The sequence below is a fragment of the Ammospiza nelsoni genome, chromosome 9 (genome assembly GCF_027579445.1).
Source record: "Ammospiza nelsoni isolate bAmmNel1 chromosome 9, bAmmNel1.pri, whole genome shotgun sequence".
Taxonomy (NCBI): Eukaryota; Metazoa; Chordata; class Aves; order Passeriformes; family Passerellidae; genus Ammospiza; species Ammospiza nelsoni.
In genome coordinates this window covers 9,032,603-9,053,040 of record NC_080641.1, presented here as the reverse complement: position 1 = coordinate 9,053,040, position 20,438 = coordinate 9,032,603, and the positions used below count along the sequence as shown (strand labels likewise).

The following is a 20,438-nucleotide window of genomic DNA, read 5'->3' as shown; positions in this document are numbered from 1 at the left end:
AGCAGACCCAGGCTTAGAGGTACCAGGCATGATCACAGGATGGTAGAGGAGAGATCTTGGCTGGGTGTGTGGGGAGAAACTTTTACACAAGCCCTTCCTGAGATCCTGGAAACCAGTATGAAATGTCCAAGGTAAAATACCAGGTGAGAAGGGAAGTTGGGGTTTTCTAAACTTTGCATCATCACTGAGAGGGGAAAGGATATCCTTGAGGTGCAGGACAGGAACACAGGGAAGGAGTCAATAGCTCCAGGAACAGACCAGAGTTTCTCACCTTTCCTGATCAAATTGGAGCAGCTGCCAAATGTGTATCATGTTGGTGACTTCTGCCTTTACTTTGGGCCTGAAAAAGGGTTTGTGAGCCAAGAACTTAATGTGATACTTTTCCAGCTGTGTACCACATGCTCCAAAGTCCTGTCTGTGTCCTTAAGCTGTAACAGCTACAGAACAAGGCCATTAATCTTCCCATTCTTTGGTGGGAATATCAAGTACTGCCAAAGAGGCACGAGATGGAAAACAAAACTTCTGTCAAGATTTTTTTGCAATTTTTTTGTATTTTCTTTCCAAGGAACCATTTGCACAACAAGACAAGAAACTACCTGTCAGGGCTACTCCTAGATTATACCTACACCCACAAACATGTGTCTGAAAGCAAAGAAATGTAATTAATGTAATTAAAACCCACAGTATGGGGATAGAGCTGATAAGGAGAATGCTTTTAAATGCTTCATAGTAGAAGCATTTATAAAAACTTACACAATTGACAAGGTTGGTGGGGGAGAAAAGCTTCAGAAGAGAATTCCATGGGGATTATGAGACTAATGGAAATATATTTCTTTTTCATTAGTAAGAAGAAGTGGTAAGATTAACAATTGGTGACAAATACCATTAAATCTATTAAATCTCTGGCCCAGTAAGATCTATGAAAGAAGCTGTTGTGCTTTTTGCAGTTTGTAGGTGGAAACCAAGCAAGTGCCCCCTTGGAGGGTACAGCAAAGCACTGGGGGCTCCTGAACAGATGCATAGTGTCTGGTGTAAGGGGGGTTTCCACAATAAATAATAGCAAAAAAAAAAAAAAAAAAAAACACAAACCCTAGCCCTATGAAGTACAAATGTGGGTTTAATTCTACATCTGGACCATTACTACATTAATTCTGCTGCTGGATTCATGACTGCAGATTTTCTTGGCTAAGCATTAAAAAAAAAAAAAAATCTATTCACAATGCCTACAAGTGGAATGCCTGTTCCTGGACCAAAAGGCAATGGAAGGAAGATGAGAGGAGCCAGAAGGTGAGGACTTGTCAGGTAGCTCTGGGCTGGAGGCTGTGGAGTTCTGCATCTGACTCTCCATCCTTACAGCATCCATTTAGTATTGAGATCTTTCCCTGCATTACATTTTGCCTTTATTTATGCAATTGCTGGTGTTTTAGGGCACTCCCAACTCTGCAGGAAGCTGACTGCTAGCAGTCCACTAGAAGGAAAATGGCTTTACAGACACACAGACTGAACTTGATTTAGAATATCCCTTGGTGCCCATGCACCTGGAGCTTTATCACCTGCAGGTAGCAGGTAACTTGTCCTAGGCCTCACCAAAGATCTAACAAGCACTAAATGTAGGATTAGCTGCCTGTAGTTTAGATGCTGCTTTGGGGTAAGGGAGTGACAGGAATTTTGCCACAGGTTTTCTCAGCCCTATATTTCATCATCAGTTTTGCTCTCTCTTTTCACCAGCAGAGTAAATGCTGCTGAAGTGGTTCTGATGTGTTGTTCTCCAGAGATCCCCAAGCTGAGGGATACCTCCAGGGTGCTTAACCACATCAGGGTTTTCTTTCTCTCTGGAGAGTAATTTTGTTCCAGAGGAGGTTTCCAAAGCCTGACCTGTACTAGTGCTTCTCTCCATTGCCCAGGGTACTTAAAATCCCCACAAACCACCAGAGCCTCAGGGGGTTTTGGGATGAGTGTTTCCATCTCCTGTCTTTCTTCTGTGTAGAATAGTCTTCTCTAGGGCATGTGTTTGTTCCCTGGACAAAAAGTTTGCTGACCTCCTAAGATAAGTTTCTCCTATATTGCATCACTTTGCTGACCACACCATTTGACTCAGATCTGAAGTGCTCCCTTCCACTCCCTGCAAACATGCTCAGAAACGCCCTGTGCTGTGTCAATCCCTTGCTGAGGTTTTGTCCATGCTGGTTTCTTTAGCCTCAAGAAATAACAACACAGAGCTTGTTTAGATGGTCACCCTGACCTCTCCCACTCCCTGACACGTTTCTTGCTCAACAGTGACAGCCACGTGTGCCTTGTGTGCAGAGCTGCCTGCAAATGCGAGATCAGCTTTGGCATTATCCTAATCACTGGAGCAAATTCAGGTACCTGACAGACCACCCTGTCAGTTTGATGGCTGCTGGAAGGTAGGCAAAGAAGGGATAAGGAGCCCAGGGCAGTGGAAAGACAGAGCTGGAAACACATAGCAAGGTCTCTCCTGTAAGGTTGCTGTTCTGCCTGATGTGGCTGGATGGACAGACCAGCTGTCCTGTCGGACTGTGGGTCAAGAGGTCTGAGGGAAAGACATTTTGGGATTAATCAACAAAAGAGTTGCTAAATGACAACTTCTTAGAACCATCCTTCCACAGGATGCCAGGCTGGCAGGGATGCTCTGTGATCCATGATTAAGAAAAGAAGCTCTCCTGGCTTTAATTGACTTAGCAGGGAACAGCTTTACACTTCTTTGTACATAAGCAATGTTTAATCGTGCTAGGAGGGGAGGAATGTTTTGGTTTGTAGGCAATAGGGCATTGGCAGCAGACTGAAAAATGCTCTTGGGCCAAGCACAGGCAGTGCAAGCTTAATCTGCCTAAAAAACATGATCTCATCCATCTTTCTTGACCCAAGGGAGGGAGCCTTGGCTGTAAGGCTCAGGCTGAGTGCAGACTGGTGAGTGGTTTGCTGCAGAGTCACACTTACTCCCATAGTGCTGTCATTCAGCTCTTTCTCTGGGTAAGATATCACTAGCTGGGAAAAGGAACAGCCTCATACACGTGTCCCAGTGTTACCCTGATCCTAAAACTCATCAGCTTCCCTGGCACAGTTCAGGGTTGGCTGTTTCCATCTGCTTTCAGATGTAGATTGTTTCTGTCAGGTTCTGAATCATGTAGTGAGAAAGGTAAAAGCAGAGTGAAAAACACTATATGAGCTTCCCTCTCCCAGCTGCCAAACCTGTGTCCTCTCTGGGAGGGAACCAGGAGTGTGTGCACATCTTTCATGTTTTTCCAAGGATATGAAGTGAAAGGACAAGAGGGAATGGCTTCAAACTGAAAGACAGTAGGTTCAGGTTAGATATTAGAAAGAAGTTCTTCCCTGTGAGGGTGGTGAGGCACTGACACAGGTTGCCCAGAGAAGCTGTGGCTGCCCCATCCTTGGAAGAGTCCTTGACTACTAATAGAGTTTTTCCTCAGCTCTCATCCCTTCTTTCCCTCTGCTTTAGCTACTCTCTGATGATGAAAAGGCACTGGATGAAATCCTACAAGACATCAAGGAGTTGATAAATGTAAGATTTTGGGGGTTGAACATATTATCAAGCAGTGTTTGACCTATGTTAGCTGAGCCCCAGGGGGCATCTAAATTTGTCACCAGTGTGAACAAAACCACTTCAGCTCAAACCTTTTGTGCAGAAGCTCAAGAGTCTCCACATAAGAAATTATGATTGACCAATGCCATAGTTCAGGCAGTGCATTAAACTGAGTCCCATTTGAGCACTAGCTGATCAAAATCTCTGGTGACTGATAAATTACATTAATCTGTAGAAATGCTCAGAACTGTCACCAGCAGATTTTCAATTTATTGTGCTACCTACTCACTGTGGCATCTTTATGCTCATGGATTCCTCATACTGCTCTTACCTGATTTCCATCACCTTTCTGTCACAGCCAAAGGCTGCTCCAGCTTTTGTGGGCACAGCAGGCTTGAGCTCTTCTTTCAGATGCTAGAAGCAGACCTAGAGCAGTAGGGAGGCATTGTCTCCATGGCAGCCTGCCCTGGAAGAAACAAACCAAAGGGCATGTAAATTACTGGGAATCCAGTAGAAGGAAAAGTGGGGGGAATGGTCAGGCATGACCAATTTTGCAGCTCAGTCTTTACTTTGAGATGTCAGGGAAGTATATAGGTAATATAGGACCAGTTTAATAATGTGTACTGGCCTTTTCCAAAGCCATAGTATGACCCCCAGATACGTGCTGAGAATCAAGAGCATTCCAGTGATAAACTCCAAGAAACTTGATTTGCAGTCACAGGTGAAAAGAATTCCTGTAATTTTAAATGTGATCCAGTGCAAAGAACATCAGTGCAGATATGACATAGGAAAGTCATATGTTCAGTGGGAGAGTGTGTGGTTTGTGATTATGTGGATGATTTATGGAAAAGAAAATAAAAGGAAAGAATGGATATTTAAAATGTAGAGTAAAACATCACTTTGAAGATCATTAACCTGACAGCACTCTCTGAGGGTAATATTTTTTTACCTTATCAGTAATGCAAAGTTATCTTCATTTAGATACTGAATTATCCTGATAATAAAGTATGTCAATAAATATTTTCTTTGTTTATCATCTTTATCATCTACTTATCTTTATCAAGTTTATCATCTACTGTGTAAGATAACAAACAATTGTTGAGTAATTTGCAACTAACCTTCTCAACCTTTGCCTGTGCAAGACCTTGACTTGTTCCTGATATCCAAACTGTTTCATCTCTGCTGGTTTATTTTGATAATCTTATTTCCTTTATTCAGACTAAAACTAAATTGCACGTGTGTTACTCAGGTTTGCTGAGCTGCTTCTCATATTGTCATCTTATTCTTTCACGCAGAGTTATCCTGTCCTTTGCCCTGCATTAGCTTATGCTACATGCCATATTTCAGCCAACAAAAGGAGATGAGACAGCTAAAGGAAAGAAATAAGTTGTTGTCCTAAGAAAGGGAGAGCAAGATGAAGGAATGGGGCCAGAATTGACCAGACACCAGCAGATTGTCATAGTTAGCCATGGTCTGAGCACAGGCACAGCATGGATATCTGATCCAAAATTGCTTCAGCTAGTGGAGCCCAGAAAAAGAAATCTTAGCTCATTTTCACAAAGACTTTGGGAGCTGGGCCACAGGCAAGGTATTCTCTTGATCCATACAAGGAAACGAGTTTTGAATGGCCTGGGTGCATTTTTGCATTGTAATGTAATGAATGGCCTTTCAGCAGAAGACACAAGGTATCCTTTCTCTTTACATGGCTCTTTGGTAAGAAACGGTGAAAATGAGAGAGATTATAAAGAATAGGTAAGAGACAATACTGAGAACATGGTAATTTTGTCCTGTAAGACAAGAGCACTGAGTTACCTGAAGTATTTATTATCCTCTATGATCCAATTACCTGGTCTCAAGCAGCATGTGACAGAAATACAAATGTTTTGATGACAAGGATGAGAGAGGGAGAAAGAGCAATGACAGATGAGATTGTTTTAGAAAGGACATGTAAGAAAGTACTTATGGGAAATTTATAAGGTTTGTCTTGAGGTCTGAGCTTTTATTCTGAGCTATTATTTTATTCCTTGATCACTTCTAAAAGCCTTCACAGAGTACCTTCATTGTGAAAACAAGGTGTGGTTTTACTCTTGGGACTAGAGTGACCTCTCCAGTGAACTTCATTTAGGTCTCTCTTGTGTTGGGCTTTAATTAAGTGCTAAAATCAATGTAATGACACAAACAGCCTTCCCAAAGCTAACTGCTTTTTAGTAAGGATAACGAAATACTTGTAAGTGCTAATATGGCCAAACCCATGGAAGTGTGCCCAAGTGACTGTTCTCCCTCATCCCATGCCCTCATGGCACCTGCCTTATCTTTCCTGCTGCACAGCAGGAAAACTTAAACAAAAATCACTCCTACTGCTTCTCTGTGGCCTCCTGATAATTCAAAACTAATGCCTGGTTGTGCAGCTCCCACTGTGCATTCTAAAAAGTTCCATCCTACAGAGGGTAAATGACTCAATTTGTTACCAGTCTGGACATCCCAACTCTCCTTCATTGCCCTTCTCCCAAACCAGAGAATTTAACCAGCCCTACTCCACAGTTGTGCAGAGGGGAAACCAAGCCATACATCAAAATCATGGAAATATAAAATTGTCCTTACTATCACGTGCTTAATGTGCCAACTTTGCTACAAGATGTCATGGAGACCAAGACCTCCCCAGGATTTTAACTGAGGTTAAACATTGGCTATCAAAAGCAAGCACTGTTACATCTCAAGCATATTCCCCAAGAAACAGGAATATCCATCAGCATGGCTAGATAAGTGAATGAACAAGTAATTTACTGCCTCATCCAGGCATTTTGCACATCTGCATCACCTGCATCATTGAAGAATGTGATTGTGACTGCAAGGCTCTTTTAAAAAGAATTACATTAAGCCTTTGTGCAATGAGGGAGCCAAATCTGCCAAGACAAGAAGTCAGGGCTTTACATCAAGCCTATTTTCTTCCAGCTTGCTTTGTATCCAGTGTTTATTAAACAGCTCATTCTTAATCCTGAGTGTAGCCTGTTTCCACATAGGCTGTTCATCCCTCTTGGCATCCCTCACAGAATCCAGTTTTATTTTTGTTGGCTGAAGGAGTTATAATTAAAGGTTGTATTTTCTTCCCCTGCAGGCACAACTAGGGTTTTTAACAGCACTGGGCAGAAGTATTCAAGTGAGTGAAGTGAGGTCCTGCCATGCACAAAGCCAAGCTCCCAGCATTTTATCACAAGATTCCTGCCTGACTGGCCCAGGTGGATGCAGTGAGGAGCTGTACAGGCTCCAGCCCATTGCAGGAAGCTGAGAGTGATGATAAACCATACTTCCTCTAAGACACAGGTGTTAATTTGATCTGGGCTGGCCTTGTACAGAAAACTACACCTGAAAAATGTCCTTTTGTGGGGCCCCTGGTGCAGTGGGATAAACGTGATCAGCCTAAGTGTTAAAGTGATTGGTGACTGCCTCTCATTTGCTTTGGTTTGGCAACACCTGTGGAAACAGTTGGAGATTGCAATTTCCTTCCTGGAACACCCCCATCTCCCCCAGAACTGCCACCTGCTTTGAAAATCTTGACATTTGAAAAAAACCCACCAAAATGAGTGATTCATACAGAGTCAGATATGTGGGGGCATATTCTTCTCCACGGTGCTCCACTGTCTTTGGTAAATGTCATCAAGAAATAAATAATTTGCAGAACACACCCATAATGTGTATGTGCAAGATTCCTTGTGAATGCCAGGTTTGCCCACAACTAGAGCATTAACAAAAAAGCCTGTGTCAAGTTTCCAGTATATGGTGTGCTTAAATATACTGGGGGGGTTTTGCTGGGAAGCAAAATATATCTTTGAGACAGGAGATCCTTCAGGTCTGGAGGTCACTTTTCTTCTGGATTTGGGGCTTCCTTTGGTGGTACCTAGGGATATTTTTCTCAGATGATTCAGCAATGGGTTTCATTTTTGAATTAATGATGTTATTCCTGAAAAAGGAAGCACAAGACTCCAGTTGCTAGGGATAAGAGCTTTCTATCTACTATCCAGTCTTTCCTTTGGTCTCACTCTGGCCAGTTGTGAAGAGCATTGGTTTCTCTTTCGACACTTTCTTTCCTGTTTGAGTTGTGGTTTTTGTCTGCCAGCCAAAAGAGCAGAGGAGAGATCCTCTAAAAGTAGCTGCAAGGTCTCCTGTACAGTGCACAAGCACAAATTTATTGTTTCACCCTTAGTAAGCATTTCCTCTGGAATAACACTGCTGTTTCCTGTTCAGAGAGCAGCTGGGCCTGCAGGCTCTCTGTGGTTTAACTTCCTTCTCCTAGGGCTGTAGATTCCTAGGGAGTGCTTCTCTAGGGTTGCAGTGTGGTGTGTGATTTTTGGTTTTGGACATGAGAACATGGCTGATAAGCAGCATATGATCCTAAACAAGAGCTGGGAGAAGGGTAGATCCATAGTAGGAAAAGATATGTTTGTAATGAATATAAAGGAAAAAACAGTACAAATAAACGTTTCTGTCATTGGATCAGTTTGCAAATTGAATGAGGTAGGACACTGATTTATGTGAAATACACTGACTTCAGGTTACTTGGCAAGACCAGTGGTTCATTACTGGTTTAGGTTTGCTCTGATGCTTTGTGCAGGTGACTGAGCTGCACAGAAAACTGATCCTGTGGCTGGTGGATGTGCTGTGATGTGACAGCAGTCTGCTTGTCCTGTGAGTGTCTCAGTTTTGCCACCCTGGTAGATCAGCTCCCCATGGTGCATGATGGTTTTTGCTTCACCCACTGAGGTGGATTTTTACTGCAATCCTGGTGGTTGCCTTGCCCAGGAGATCAGGTTGAGCTTCTGATTTAATTCCTTATGTGGAAGGATGTTTGAAGCTGCCTGTGACAATGAGCTGCATTGTATAGATGGCTGGCCTGGCAATTGTCTGCTTTCATGAAAAAGCAGGTTACATTCAGATGAGAAGGAAATGGATTTAGATTTATTGTCTAGGACAGTTTTTTCCCATTGGTTCTGAACTCAGTCCCAAGACTGTTCATGACTCCAGTGTACAGCCAGTGCTGCCGTTCTCATGCTGCCTCTCTTTTTCCTGCTGCTGATGTAATGTTAAGTAATTAGCCTATTCATTTGTGTTTAGGAATATCTATACCCTAGGAATATCTATACCCTAAACTCCAGGACTCCCTAGGTGGCTGGAGTTTAAGTCTAGATAGGTGCAAGAGAAACTCAGACACCAGTTGGCTTTGCCTAGGTTATTTGCATGGACAAATGGAGCACATCACTAACCTGACTCTGATAGTGCAGGAATTGCAACTAAAGCTGAACTTCAGGGACTTTAAGGAGTATAATTTCTTCAACTCAAGAACAGTTTGCAGGTGAAGATGCCAACACCAATAGGAAATCTGTAACAGAGAAAGAAAGATTAAAAGAGGAAGATGATATTATGCAGGTGACTGTAGTAGATGCAATGTGCTACTTCACAGCAGGACATTTTTGTTTATTACTCACAGTGTGTGATGTGACATGTGGCCCTACAACTGCCCTGAATGCCACTAGGCCAGTGGTAGCTCCTACTTTTTTTTTTTCCTTTTCTCTTATTTCTTTTTCTCTCTCAGCAGCAGCCAGGTGCTGGTATGAATTATCTGACCAAGGGCAGCACTTCTGCATACCAGTGGAAGATACAGGAACATTTCTTTATGGATTTGATTTGTTTTACAGAAATAAATCTCTGGAAAGCACAATTACCTTCCAAGGCTTAGAGCAGGAGCCTCTCAACAGTTACTTTTACTGAAAAATCATAGTTGAAAGCTGATTTATGCCTGTTGGACCCTGTAAGGAGCTGCTTCTTTCTGTTCTCCAAACATTTTGGTGTGTGTTTTGGGGTTTCTTTCACTCCTGGTGGAGCTACACTCATCTCCAACCTCTGTAACCCAGTGATTGCACCAGCAATCCAAGACTACGAGCAGTGAGAGTTTCATATCTGCATCAGAAAAGGATCTTAGTTTGTTTTTAATGTCCAGATGCATTCAGTGCCTGACCTGGCCTCTGGTTTTCCATGATTTGCAGACACAGAGCTCTTGCCAGGGTTGGGACTGTGAACTGAGCACCAAACCGGGCACATGCAGCTGATGAAATGTGTCATTGTTGGTTTCACGATCACTTAAAAAAAGGTTTTTCCCTTTCCAACCAGAGGGAGGTGACTGTCAACAAGTCCTCTACTTCCTTTTCTCAGGAAGACTTTGAAGTCCTGGCAGCCCTGGAATGTGTGCAAGTGCAGCTGCTCTGAGTTCTGGTCCTGTGCTGGAGGCCTGAGCAGGGCAGGGTTTCATTCAGGCAGGTGCTTATTTTGTCTGAGAGCTCGCATTAACCAGGGAAACCCCATCTCATTAGCCCTATAATAGAACTGACTCTGCTCTGTTTTTATCCTCTCACAGTGAAGATCAGCATCTCACCCTCTGCTAGCAAACAGAGTTTTATAATTAATTAAATTTGCAAAGTTTATATAGATGTGCTGTAAAATCCATTTAGCTCTTTTAACAATGCCCTCCTCTGAAACCATAAGCATCTTTTATAGAGTCAGCCAATCCCACTGGACTCTTCAGCTGTCCAGATCTTTCTCTTGGGTCTCCTGACAGCAGCTCCTTAGATTTCATGGTTTTGCATTGACTTTGCTTCAGTGTTTCAAAGAAACAGATCCATGCTCAGAATGCAGAGGAAAGATTTGGAGGTCTTGGAGAGAAGCAGAAAGAAGCTCTGCAGAGCATCAAGAGCTAGAGAGCAAGCTGGAGAAAAACAAGGAAGGCATCCAAAAAGCAACAAACAAGGAAAGGCAAAGTCAGGATAATCAATATTCTGAACCTTTTTCCAGATTTGGAGACTGAAGCAATCTTTGAGGACACCTCACTCATCTAACCCTAATGCAGAACCCTCTCCTGCTGGACACATCCTGGGGTTTTGTCTCAACTCTGTCAGTGGTCAAGCAAAGAGGCTTTTAACATGATTCTAGATCAGGGCAGAAAAAACTGCTGAGCATGGTCTGGTTTGGAGAGAAACGAATTTTGATTTTGACAGGTAACATAGGGTCTAGGAGATCACTGTAATTGGCATCATGTTCCTTGTGAGTGAGTGCTCCCTCTGACAGTCAAGATCAGTTTAGGATCACTGATTTGGGATTAGAAAGAAATTACGTTCCAGAGACCAAAGATCTTTTTGTGTTTATAGCATGACACTCTTGCTTTCTCTAGGAGGTATTTGAACACTGCTTACCTACTGTTCTTGCCCACACGGTGTGGCAGTGAGTTCCTTAGGTCACAAGCTTAGTAGGCATGAAAGCATTTCCTTGTGTTTTTTCTTAACTAGATCCACAAGATTTAAATGTGGAGAAGGAGAAAGAGTGGTAATTAAAATTTCTTCCCTTAGTCCTTTAGTATATCTTGTCCCTTTGACTTCAAAATAGGAGGAGGGGCTAACTTGTTTGTTAAGGATGTGATACCTTGGGCATATTTTAACTCTGTGGTATTTTTAATGGCTTTGGCTTGCTGTTTTTCCTTCCTGAAAATTTTCCAAGAAATATCTCAGATGTCATGGCCTGCTCAAGCCCCAAAGCTTCTACCTCTGGCCAGCCCAAGAGATCCAGAAAAAGCAAACACTGAAGAACAGCAATGACTGAGTAGTGTCTTAGTACCCATTCCCAGTAGCATTTCACCCTGATCTGCTGCTGTTACTCCTTACTTACTACCCTGATATGTCTCTGCCATTTCAGCATTTATGCTGTTCTTCTTCCCGCCTCTGCCACTTCCACAAGTGTCTTGCCTGTCCTCTGCCTCCTCCCACAGTTCTGTAGTTTGTCATCCTTGTAAAACAATTGCTACTTCAAATTTCTAGTCAACACACCTCTCTTGCCTGTGACCCTCCTGTTGGCACTCATCATTCTCTTCTTGCTGCTTTATTTCATTCTCATTCCTGTTGGATCATGCAAGCAAGTTGTTTGCACCTCTTCCCTCTCACATCCAGAGGGTTTTTTACCTCAGTGCCAGCATGGCCTGGTTATGTGTCTGTTAGTGGGCACCCTCTTCATCCTCTGAGCTTCAGATGATTCAGCTACCAGCTGTCTGACTGATTAGGAGGAAAATGTACAAGAATTAGGATGACTGCAATTTGACCCATTCTCAGCTTGGAAGAGCAGGCAGTGAAACTGTCAGGAATCACATCAGCTCAGACAGCACCTGCCAACTCCCTCAGAGTAAATTCTGTCTTGGAAACTTCTATCACTAATCCTTAAGTACATTTTTAAACTAGGTCTTCCTTCTGCAAGGCTTTTGAGCATAGTGGTGGTAAATGACAAGTTTCTGCTGGCTCTGTACATGTAAAAGAGAGAAGATCCTGCTGGAATAAGGCATGCTTTTTGGAACTGAGGATGCTCTTAGCTATAATTTGTCTTTCTGTAAGAAAGTGACATGTTTGAAAAACCCATGCCTGGCTTCTGCAGATTCAAATGCAAACAGGGTAATGGGTGTGCCCTGACGTAGTGCTGTGTGTCTCCTGACATCACTTCTTGGGCTAAGTGTTGCTCCTTTGAGACTTTATCTGTGAAGCTGTTGGTCCTTCCTGTGCCAATAATCTTGGTGGGGATGGATCATTTTACATGGAGTTAGAAATACAGCCAAAGAAGTGTCCAGAGAAAGGATCAGCTGCAGCTCACTCAGTATTATGCTCTTTTGCTCTTGAGTCTGGGAAAGAAAGGCCTATTCCAGCAGCATGAGAAATAACCAGAACCAGCTTTAGAGGAGTAACTGCACAGCTCATGTTCCCCAGTGGAAGATGACAGAGCTGTTCAACTTCCCAGAGCTAATTTTCCATAAGCAGATACATCACTGAGATGTACCACAGCCACACCAGCAGGAGCCACAGTGATCCTGCTGCCCCCTACCCTGGTGTGGCAAACTATGCAAGTGGGAGGTTACACCTGCAGGTCAGGTGCTTGTGTGGTCACTACTCAGTTCAGAGGTGGATTTTTCCCACTTCCCAGCCACTTGTAAGAGAGCTGGTTGGCCAGGTGTCCTTGCTTAAAAATGCTGGCAAATATTTTTAGACTGTGGAGCAGTCATGGGAGCAGTTAGAGTTACCAGCAGGCAAAGAGCTGTGAACAAATGAAAATTCAAGAGAGAGAGACTGGCTGAGTATCCCCTGCTAGGCACGGGCATCATGACCAACAGCGTGGGGCAATTAAGAGAAAGACAACAAAGTGCCCTCTCTCTTGACCTGTACTGGACACCAACAGCAGAACAGTGGTGCTGGGAATGGCTGTGCAGGGAGATCTGCTTTGAAGCAAGGGGAGATGCTGTAGGTCAAATAAAAGGGCAGGAGCAGAGCTGATGTCCACATAAAGGGCCCCAGGATCAGAAAATCTGACTGCAGGGATATTTCCTTTGACAGTGCTCCAGATTTTTGCCAAGGGAAAGGACTGCAATACCTGTAGGTTCCTGGCCATTAAAAACAGCCGTAGGCAGGAAAGATAAACAGGAGTTTTGTGGCTTCTAGGATTTATGAGAACTAACTTTGCTTGTTCTTCGTGTGTGAAAATTACCAAAGCAGCGGCAGGCGGGCAAAGGCGTTACCGTTCCCGAGGCTCTCAGCCAGTGGTGCCGGATTCCCCTTGTCAGCGCAGGGGGCGTTGGTTAAGCATATCACCTCACCCTGATGTTTTTAAGTGCCTAGGAGCTCAGACGTTGTCCTGCCTCACCACCCTGTGGAAGCGAGCAGCAGCACAGCCTTTCCTCTGCACAGCAGATGTGCCCGGCAGGGAAGCACCAAGCCTTAGAGGCTGCCCTCTCACCTTCTTCCTTTTCATCCTACTTCAGAACGAGGGCTAAACGCCTTGGTTGTGGGGATGTATGTGGGTGGTTACTGAAATCCCATATCCAGGGCACCACAAGGACCCTTCCCTCCTTGCAGGACCACCAGGATGGCAACACCCAGCATCCTGCCTGAGTGCTGTTCCCCCATGGATTGTCGTGCTCCCATTCACACCTGCCTGGATGTTTGGTTTGTGATGGGAGGCATGTAAAGACATAGGGGAAGGTCTGTCCTTCCTTCCAAGATGTTGGGCAAGATGGATGACACCCTGGGAGCCAGGCTGTAACATGTCAAGGTGCATCTGGCTCTGTGGAGGGGAAGGGATGACACCCCACTTCCCTCAACCCCCTGCTCACACACTTGCCAGGCCTGCTCCTTGCACACCACATTTTTTCTTTTCCAAAACAAGTAGAGGCTTTTTCCGTGTACAATCCACTTTATATTGCAGGCCTGTGCTGCTTTCCCTCCTGCCTCCAGGTCAGAACCTGATGGTGGGCCAGTCTTCTTGCTCCTTTCTGAGCAGGAGCAAGGTGAGAGAGAGAACCATTTCTCTCAGAGCATGGGTGAGTCCTTCTTGCCTTTTGGATTTTCTGGGAGCTTTGTGGTGTCTGCAAGGAGGCTGCTCACAGCTGGAGAGCTGTGGGTAGCTGGAGAGACCAGGTTCATGGCATCCAGAGGCAAGGGCAAGATGAAAGCAGCAGGTTTCTCTGTAGTGAGGGAGTGCAGTGCATGGAGATAACGGAGCTGAGCAGCAGCTGGAGCACTGGACAGGATCTCTGCTGCCATCCGCAGGGACTCGGAAGCAGCCTTCTCCCCCTCTGCAGCAATCACCTACCAAGCAGGGGAAGAAGGAAGGTTCTGTGAGGCTGGGAGTGAGGGGGCACAGACTGCTTGGTACAGAGGAAGGTTGGCATGACGAAATTTTTGGGGTCAGTGTGATTATAACATTCCTGCTCCTTGAAGATCACAGCATGTACTAACCTCCTGGCATTGCCAGAAGTCTGGAAGCTCATGTCTGGCATGTTTTACCAGGCCCATCAGAGCTCACAACTGAGCACCCCGTGTTAGACTCAGCTCTTGCCCAGGAATTAAAGGAAACATCTCAACCCAGAGCTGTGTGCCTGTGTGGCACACACAGGGACCTCAAACCAGAGGTGGGAAGGGAGGAGGAATGCTTTGGAAGGAGATGAGAAGTGTTCAGATGTTGGCATACCCGGACTTTGGCCTGTCTCTGGGCCTCTGCTTCCACGGCCAGGGACTGCCGGAGCTCAGCAGGCAGCTGCACGTTGTTGCTGTGGCAGTAAAGACAGGCATTAGCTGGGCTCCTGGCTCTCCTGGCAGCACTGCATGGTCAGTCTGAGCCTTGCGATGGGCTCACTTGCTCTCTGCAGAGCAGCTCGTTCATATTCTTTGCCCCTGGGTGTCACTCTTTGTGTGTCTCACTTCAGCCTTCTATCTCCATTCCCAGACTTCTCTTTCAGCCTGATTTTCTAATGACCAGACATGATCAGCAGCCAGCAGGGAGATCTCTTTGTGGCTCTGAGGCTCATAGTTTAAGCTCACTCTTTGTGAGGCAGCACAGACTCCACAGGGAGACAGGTCTCAAGACAGGCACAGGAATGTTCTGTTCACAGATTTATCCATTCACTGCTCTCTCTTCCACGTCCCTCTGTGTGATCAGTGAGTCCCCCCTTTCTGCACAGACTTGAGGGATGAGCCCATCCCTACCAGTGCTGAGACCCCAGGGCCTTTGGTCTAGAGTGGGACATGGAGAGTTCAGTGCCTTGCTGTGCCTTTTGGGCTACCAGAATTGGGTGCAAACTCTGCCTGCAGCACCAGTGAAAGGCTGATGAGATCCCAGCTAAGGATCCTGCTCTGGCTGTCAGGGCAGGAGAAAGAACAGATGTGGAAATTTTACATGAGGCAGAGGCTGAAGAAGGCAGGGAAAATAGGAAGGTGAGAGGTGAGGCTCTACCTTGTGCACAACACCTGCAGGGAGAGAGCCAGAGGCAGAGCAGGAAGGGGAGCAGGCAACAGCAAGCAGCACAGGACAGGTGCTTGCAAAGGGAGAGACAATTCCCCTCCACCAGCATTTCCTACCTACATTTCTATTCTCTCCACTTTGATCCCCCAGCAGCCTGTGACCGCATCCAAAGCCACCTATGAAGACAAATATTTTTAGAGCATGGGGAGAACAGCAGCCCTGGCCTAGGCCCCTTACAGGGAGCAAGACAGGGCAGGGATTTAATTGCAGGACTGTAAGGCAGATTTATGAGGTTCAGTGTGCTACTGGGCAAGGCCCCTCAGAAATAAACCAACTGCCCTCACTTCCCATTTGTGTGAACCCCAGGGGTTTGGGGTGATTTAACTGGAGCCCACACTGATTCCAAGTGTGGAAGCCTTCTCTGACTCTGAGGGACTGGCCACCTGAGCTTCTTTTGGAGCCTCAATTCACCCCTTGCTTTGCCTCTCCCTCCCCACAGAAGCACCTTTATCTCCTGGCTGATGTTCTTCCTTTCCAGCAGAAGCTCAGAGAAGGCTTGGTGTGCCAGGAGGCGCTTGGTGGTGGTCTGCACCAGCAGCTGGATGGCACTGGAGATGCTGGTCAGCGTGGTGAGGAGCAGAGAGGCGTTTTCCAACCGGTAGTAGCAGACAGCATCTATCTCCAAAGTAACCATGTCTTTGGTCACCACCTAAGTAAAGACATTAGAGGAGATGGAGCTGGTTCTGGCAGCTCTAAGGTAGCACAGAAAAGCACACAACTGAGAGAATGATGAAAACTGGCTGAATGGTTGTCTTTGTAGCTTCCACCTCTGCTACTGACTGATCTTGGGCAAACTAGAGGTTATTTGAGATGTTTTTTGAAATTTTACTTTGCAAGGATGAATAAGATTTAACATCTTGGAAGCATAAGATTTAACATTCCAAAATTAATATAGAGAGGGTGTGTCAGCCATACCTGATGGAAGGGGATCTCTAGAGTTTTGAGGCGGAGGTCTATCTTGTGATAGGTGTCCAAACAGGGAAGGAAAAAGAAAAGGCCTGTGGGAGGAAGAGAAAGACAGCAGGTTCATCATCAGAACTCCAAAAATTACCTCTTCTGTTTTGGAGAACAGGAGAGGGTTCAGCATGCAGAACTACAAAAGAACAGCAATGCATAGGCTCAAAGTTTCAGGCTGTTTCTGTGATGGAAAAGGCATCAGAAACTACTGGCCCTTAAAAGGAAGAAAACAAAATCTATCAAATCTTCTGCCTGGCCATGTCTGCTTGGAGGGCACCAGCAAGTGAGCTCTGGTAAGGCAGGCAGAAGAGGAGCAGAGGGGCTGGGGGGAGCTCAGTAAACACCTCACCGGGTCCTTTGGCTCTGCCGGGAAGGAGGTGCCCCAGGCGGAAAACAATGGCTCTCTCATACTCCCGCACCACCTGCAGAGGGACACAAACCCACGCTGGAGAGGAAGAAGTAGGACTGGGGAAAGCAGTCTCACCAGCACGGGAGGAAGTTTATTCTGGAAAAGCCCTGCAAAGGGAGGATTGCAGTGCTTGAGGCATCACCTGTCACTGAGTCACTTTACCCTTTGGCCAGAACTGCTGGCCAGCCTTGTATAAGAGCAGCCCTGTGACAGACAGAGATTTAGGGAGAGCAGCCCATGTTAGACCCATCCAGGGTTTCCCAAGAGGATCCAGCATTTTGCTTCCCTATAGCCTGGCCAAACTTAAATAACCCAAGTTGAAATGTTCCACATTGTTTGTTTCCCTCCAAGGCAAACGTGCTCATCCTAAGAGCTAAGCAGTAATACTGACAATTGTTATCAATTCTTGTTGATAACAAGACAAATGTGAAATTTCCTGAGAAGCAGGAATCAAATGCCTACAAGTGCCTACTTGTAGCCATGCTATAAATCTGAATAAAAATGAGAGGAAGAGGGAAAATCTGTATTAACTGAGAGATCAATCTCTCTTAAAATTTTGAATTTAAAGCCTCTTTACCCTGCTGCTGTAATACAGCCATGTCTGGGCTAGGTAGGCTGAGGGACGTGTCTGAAATTGAACACACTTGCAATTTGTTTTTAAAAAATGGCAAGTTTTCCTTTCTGCTGGTATTTCAGCAGGAATATTTGATAGGCAATGGTTGGACTCCTGTGCTGTAGCAACATGTGATAAAGGACAAATCAAAATTAATGATGAGTTGAAGATGTATAAATAAGGGCCTTATATTCCTTTATGCTCATGTCCAACACATGCTGAATCAGTGTGTGACATCCCAATCAGACACCAAATCCTGAGAGGCCCCATGGCAATTCTCACCTTCATGCAGAACCAGACAGAAATGGGGAAGGTCAGTATGATGAACAGGAAAGAGAAGATGGTCAAAAGCCACTCACAGACACCCAGACCAGGAGACTTTACACCTAGGGAGAAACCCAACAACAGCGTGTTAGAATGGGACTGCTCCCAAAATACTGAGAGCCTGACAAGTGCCTGCACACATCAGTTTCACTTTTGTCCTTTGTCTGGACTCATTGTGAATGAACCACTTGGCTCTCTCTGGAGGTGAGTTAAGGAACACTCCCTGCTCCAGATTTCCAGGAGTAGCAAGGATGGATGGACAGATTTTGTCTCTGCTTTACTGACAAAAATTGAGCCATGCTTCTCCATGGTTGCAGACTTCATCTTGAAGCATTGGGGTTACAAAGCAAGGTTGAAGGGTTTGGAATGGGCAGCTTTGCTGAGCTGGCATCCCTGAAGTTTATCTGGAAAGATGAGCTAAAGACAAAGATTGTAAATAAGAGAGACTTTAAACATGCACAGCCTGAGGTGCCCTTCTCTATCAGAGTATTTCAGGTTGTTTTGGAATAGGATTTTAACTGCATCCCAGCTCCCAAATGCCTCTGGTGTCAGTAAATCTTCCTGTGTTCTAAGAAGTCCCCCCAAGGTGCTGGAGGGTGATTGGCATGATCACCCCAGATTATTATAACTTTCTACATCTCCCCAAAGTGAGTGTGGGTCATCTTGCTCTGGCTGCCCTTTGTTGTGCTCCTGTCTGAGGGAAAAATTGACAGGTATGGCATGAAAACAGATGGAGCCAGAGAGTGGATCAGGATTTCCAGCTGTGAAGTTAGCACCCTTCCCAGTTTTAATCCCTTCCAACCCTTCCATCCCTGCTCCTCTGCCTTTCAAATATTTTATAGAACCACCAGGTCCTGAGGGAGCCTCCAATCCCAAGAATCTGTGTAGCCACTAGAGCTCCTAAGCACTGCCCAATAGCTGTAATTCCTGTAATGGAGGCAGAAGGATGAAGCTGTGAAAAGCTTGTTCCCAGGGAATCAGGAGCAAGTCTGAACCTTTGTGGCACTCTGGGGCAGCAGAGGTGCTAGCAGGGAAGGGCACAAGAGGTGCTGGCTCTTGTAATGGACATCTGCCATGCCTGTGGTGATGCTGGGTCCAAACAGGCCCAGTTACATTGCCCAAAGGATCACAATGCTCCCTTCTATTGTAGCAGGCTGGGAATGTGCCTAACAAACACGTGGAGAGGAGCTGCTCTTAAAGGTTATCCAGCAGGTGAGGGAAAGTGTGCCCTCAAGGGCAGCTCTTGCCTGCAGCCAGGTCCTTTGGGCTATGAGCTGCCAGTAAGGCCAATGCCATCCACCCAAAGGAGGCCAAGCAAGAAAAGGAAGAGACCAGAGCATGAATAGAACTGGGGAGTAGCAAGCAGAAGCATGAAGCCTGCTGGGAATGTCACTGCCTGTATCCAGGTTCACTGCTTTGCTGGATGGTGCTAATAAGGCTGCAGAAGCTGGCTGGGAGGCTAGCTGGAGTCTCCATGTCCTATCCTGAGGATAACCACACCTGTGTAAGGTGGGAGTCATGACACCCACCAGAGCAGAGTCACACTGAGACCCACACAGCACCAAAGAGCCCAGAGTTTTCCAACCCCTTCCCTTCTTTAAGCCATACCTTCCTCTTGCTGCTCACTATCCAGCAACGCCATTGCCTCCATTTCTTCCTCAGACACCACATCATCCACGTCCACCACGGTGGAGGTGTGCACCCTACCATCGCTCCCCGTGGTGCTCTTGGTCTCCTTGGCCTTCTCCTGCTTCACATCTCCCTTCCCTTTGCCAGCCTCTCTGCTGCTCTCCCTCTTCTCCCGTTTGCCCTGCGCAGCCGGGGACTCTCTGCGTCTTCTCTGGGGCTCCCTGGACGAGCTCCGGGACCTCTTCTCCATCCCCATCCCTGTGTGCTCCTCGGCAGGGATGAGGATGGAGACCCACTCAAATTTATTGCTGCAGGCAGGGGAGGAGAGAAGGGGAGGTGCCACACCAAGGAGCCTCATTGCAAGCTCATCACAGGCTTGTCAGGCATAATGGACAGTGAAGTGAGCAAGCTGCTTCCAGCTGCTCTGCTCTCATCATGCACTCATGGGAAGGAAAGTTAGACCTGGACAAGGTGGACCCCAGGAGGATATTCTGTTTGCATCTGTGCTTTTGGAAATAAAATGCAATCAGAAGCATTCTGATGATTTTTAGTAGATAGTTCCTGCAAAGCTGTTGAAAAACAACCTAAAAGTAACTGTCGGGCACGTGGCCCCAAAGATATGAAAAGGTGAGAGTGGCCCAGAATAGACACCAGGGTGGAAAGCCTTTGCTGGTGAGGCCAGTAGCTTACTCAGGAGTGTTTGGGTGAGTACCATCCCACACTGCTCTGCTCTCCAGAAGCCCTTTGGCTGGCACTGTCACTGTGAGGGGACATTGGCAGCAACCCCCCTCTCTCTAGGGTCACATTTTAGCAAGGAGGGAAAGTAACTGGTCCCAGCTTTCCTGAATGAGTGATTCCCAGCTTTCCTCATATTAATATGGGAGCCATCACAGAGTTAGAGCTGTTGAATTGTAAATTGCCAAAACAGTTGGTGCCTAAATGCCTCCCTAGTTTTCCACAGCAGGAGCATGGCAGAGCAAACACAGGAGCTTTCTCTTTTCATGCTGCTCAGCCTCTGTTGACATCTGCAGAAATATGTGGAAGAAACACTAAAAAGTCACCAACTATTAAAG

The 20,438-nt window shown here is 45.8% G+C and overlaps 1 protein-coding gene across 1 annotated transcript; it reads right to left on the bottom strand.

Annotated features, from left to right (window-relative positions):
• Positions 1–13,815: 13,815 nt before the first annotated feature.
• Positions 13,816–19,627, bottom strand: NPHS2 (NPHS2 stomatin family member, podocin). The gene is made up of 8 exons (XM_059478321.1): positions 19,345–19,627; positions 17,695–17,798; positions 16,740–16,812; positions 16,349–16,431; positions 15,879–16,082; positions 15,494–15,549; positions 14,603–14,681; positions 13,816–14,220 (listed from the first exon to the last, which is right to left on the bottom strand). Exons 1-8 carry the CDS (start codon positions 19,619–19,621, stop codon positions 13,942–13,944), a joined length of 1,155 nt encoding a protein of 384 aa, XP_059334304.1. The 5' UTR covers positions 19,622–19,627; the 3' UTR covers positions 13,816–13,941.
• Positions 19,628–20,438: the final 811 nt, after the last annotated feature.

Coding starts and splice junctions, on each gene's coding strand:
- NPHS2 (XM_059478321.1), bottom strand. CDS start 19,621: ATGGGGATGGAGAAGAGGTCCCGGAGCTCGTCCAGGGAGCCCCAGAGA. Junction 16,432..16,739: donor CGGCAGAGCCAAAGGACCCG/GTGAGGTGTTTA, acceptor TTCCTCCCACAG/GCCTTTTCTTTTTCCTTCCC. Junction 14,682..15,493: donor AAAGTGGAGAGAATAGAAAT/GTAGGTAGGAAA, acceptor TTACTGCCACAG/CAACAACGTGCAGCTGCCTG.